Source organism: Trifolium pratense, linkage group LG7, assembly GCF_020283565.1.
Source record: "Trifolium pratense cultivar HEN17-A07 linkage group LG7, ARS_RC_1.1, whole genome shotgun sequence".
NCBI classification, from domain to species: domain Eukaryota; kingdom Viridiplantae; phylum Streptophyta; class Magnoliopsida; order Fabales; family Fabaceae; genus Trifolium; species Trifolium pratense.
The window spans coordinates 47506353-47509903 of record NC_060065.1 but is presented as its reverse complement, the minus strand read 5'-3'; the positions used below and the strand labels follow the sequence as shown (position 1 = coordinate 47509903).

The 3551-nt window shown below is 27.9% G+C and overlaps 1 protein-coding gene across 1 annotated transcript; it reads right to left on the bottom strand.

The window, feature by feature from the left end:
• Nucleotides 1–1013: 1013 nt before the first annotated feature.
• On the bottom strand, nucleotides 1014–3218 carry LOC123896531 (fatty acyl-CoA reductase 3-like). The gene is made up of 5 exons (XM_045946907.1): nucleotides 3140–3218; nucleotides 2964–3067; nucleotides 2039–2241; nucleotides 1726–1826; nucleotides 1014–1364 (listed from the first exon to the last, which is right to left on the bottom strand). Exons 1-5 carry the CDS (start codon nucleotides 3216–3218, stop codon nucleotides 1345–1347), a joined length of 507 nt encoding a protein of 168 aa, XP_045802863.1. The 3' UTR covers nucleotides 1014–1344.
• Nucleotides 3219–3551: the final 333 nt, after the last annotated feature.

Sequence of the window (3551 nt, the reverse complement as noted above, 5' to 3'; positions counted from 1 at the left end):
TGCCTTTTAAAAAAATATTATGATGAACTTATTGCATCCTTTACAACAATTATAGTTTGATCATTTGATTTATTTATTTAATTGATTCATTCCGTTGTGTCGGATATTATATTTGATTAGTTAGATTTTCATTTGATTTACATAAAATTAATTTTTGCTTCTATTTTATTAATGAAAATACAATGGGTAAGTCTAACCCACAAACATAGGGACTACAAATTAAAGGGACTACATATGGTATGGTATCGACTATCAAAATAATTCAAGGGTCAAGCTATTACCAATAAGATGTTAGTGTGGGAAATTGGTTAAGAAAATCAAAATAAATAAAATTATATTAAAAATAGTGTTTTTATATTTTTAAAAGATTAATTACACAAAATTTAATATTAATTTATTTTATTTAATTTTTTAACTAGTATTCCAGAAACGGTGACTAACAATTTTTATAATTTAATTCCGAGTGTCTCTATTCTCTTTTATGAACTACCCCTAAGAAAAAAAATTGATTTGAGTCAATATTTTATTTGAAACAAAATTGATTTGAGTCAATATTATATTTCTCATATTCCACAAACACTACTAGAAAAATCTTAAATACCGACGGACAAAATCTGTCTCTAAAATGCAAATATTCCGTCACTGAGGATGTTAGAGACAGAATTAGAGACAAATTTGATTCTGTCATTAATTTCCTCGTCTCTAAACTATCAGAGACGGATTTTATATTCCGTCTCTGATTGGAGACCGAATTTATCCGTCACTAACAAATAAAAATTTGTCTCTAAACATTGAATTCAAAACACAATAAATCCGTCTCTATTGAAGACAGAATTACCCGTCTCTAAATTCAAATTATTTGTCTATTTACCCATAGAGACAAAACATATTTTCCGTCTCTAATAAGTTATTTTTTCTGTCTATTTAGCAATTAAATACATATACAATTTTTCAAATATTAATTTTTATTTACTTTATGTAATTTATATAATTCTAAAATATGAGAAAATCAATTTTGGATTGACACCAAATATATGTCATTCTTACAAAGTAACAATCAAGTACACCACTACGACGCTAAACAATATCAAACTTAAAGTTGTCCACTACACAAAAATACATATAATTGATTTAACAAAAATACTTTAAAGAAAGCAACTAAAGCTAAACTTCATCACCCATCAACGGTTAATGCTTCAATCTTAGCCTCCTTAGCAGCAACTTTATCTGTAGATACCACGTCAATAGAAATTGAAGGTCATGATTTCAAAGATTCTTTGATAGTGGAAGCTTGAGATTCTAATCCAAATGTGTCCCTTCTAAAATAACATTACATGACCTTCCTCACCACTTGGATGAATCTCCTGATTCATTTATAAGGAAAAAAATTGTTAAGTTCTTGTGAATGTCACAATTTATCCAATTAACACTTTCATTAATTAAAAAGTTTTAATGTAAGACAATTTTTAATGTAGATAACACATGCACCATGAACTGGTACGTGTTGAAAAATGTTTAGAAATCAATAATGACAACAAACTTTATACTCCATTTTGGAAGTAGATGTTAATATTCATCTTATCATTATAACTGAGATAGTGATTTAATAGATATTGAATCGATAAAAATAAGGAAAAATTAAAATATCAAGTGTTGTGATTTATCACTTCTAAAGAATATAGTAATAGTTGAAACATGGACATATATATGTATATATATACTAACCTGTTGAAACATGGACAACCACCTCTAGTTTAACACATTTTTTGGCAAAGTCCAAAACATTCTTGACTCCTAATGTATTTATATTCAATGCAACATCGTATCTGCATTTAATATCAATTAATAAAGACTATAGTTATTGTAAAAAAAAATGTATGATTTTTTTTTGTTTATTATTAGCTTAATTAATGACTAAAAAATCCACCATAAAGGTAAATAAGTGAATTGTTCGGGGTCCGAACTCCTGTTTCTGTACAACTATTTTGATACTTATTAAAAAAGAAAATTTATCTAGGTCGTCAGTTGCACCTTATACCTTTCATCAAATCTAGTTGATGCAGCCAAATTAACAATAATATTTGTTTGATTACAAATCTCCTCCTCTAGAATTGATTCCTTCAAATTCAAGTCTTCTTGTGAAATGTCTCCGGGTACTATAGTCACCTTTTCAGAGACAAAGGAGTTGAATTTTATACCTTGATTTTCCTTCAGCAATGTAAACAAGTCTTTTCCTATAATCTGCATAACATACTCAGATTAAACTTATTTTATCTTCTTTTGGTTAAATAGCTATCATAGTACAATCGTTATACTTAACTATCCAAAAAAAAAATTATTATATTGGAGCCAATAAAATTTGAACCTAGAATATCATGAATACTACTCAAAATCTTTACCGACTAAGGGTCCGCTTGCTTTAGTTTTGTTATAGTTTTTTTTTGTTGACAAACTTGTTGTAGATTTTTTAGAAATTTATTTTCTTAAAAAAAAATGTCAAAAGGAATCTCTAAATTGTTTTCTAAACAATATTTTTTTTTAAGTTTAAATAAAACACCCTAAATCTGATTCCTTGAAGAGAAAACGTTAATTATATGTACTTGATTGCATATAAAGCTTAAAAAAATAAAAATGCTAAAGAATTACAGTATCTAATATATGAATCAATTTTGGGAGGGGGGTGTATCTTCCAACCAGACACAGTCTCTAGCGCTAATTGGGCCAAAGTGTGGACTATATTGTTACACCGCTAATTTAGAGTCATTGTTACAACCAAACTGCAACAAACCTTCCCTGATCTTCTCATCTACAGTTATTATTATTATCCTTTTTTTTGTACATGATTTAGGGTATAATTTCTTTAAAGCACACTTAAAAACAGCTACATACAAAGAAACAAAGCAAGATCAAAGAAATATTCTTAGATACAAATCATTCTAAACTTGCAAAATACAAACATTCACCTCATCGTTGAAACGTTGGTTTGCAGATTCACAATTCTTAGCTCTCAGAAAAAGATACAGCTTCTTCACATTTGGCTGAACTCTGAGTATCTTTTCCACAAAAACTACAAAATCACACAAGTAAACAAATTAAACCATGACCTATAAGATGACTTAGAAGAGAGTGAGAGAGATACTTTTTCTCAGGAAACCGGTTACACCGGTGACTAGAATTGTTTTGGCATTAAGAAAACATTTGACGCTCTTGGATTCCATTACAAGTAGAAAATTTTCCAAACAAAAAGTATAAAGGAATTGAGAACAGAGAACAAAATGATGTTTGATAGTTATCTGATATTTGTGTGTTATAAAGGACAGAAGAGAACAGAATGCTGTTTGAAAAGGGAAAAAATAAACTAGATGATGATATATATATATATATATATTTCTTTAAATTGACATGACAGTGTATACTATATATAATATTATTATTAAGTGATTTTTAGATGAGAAAATTTGATGTAGGGTTAGTCAATATTTTTTTTTTTGTCGAACGGGTTAGTCAATATTTGAAACTCTTTAAAAGGGGAGTTTTATGATTTTAAGAGG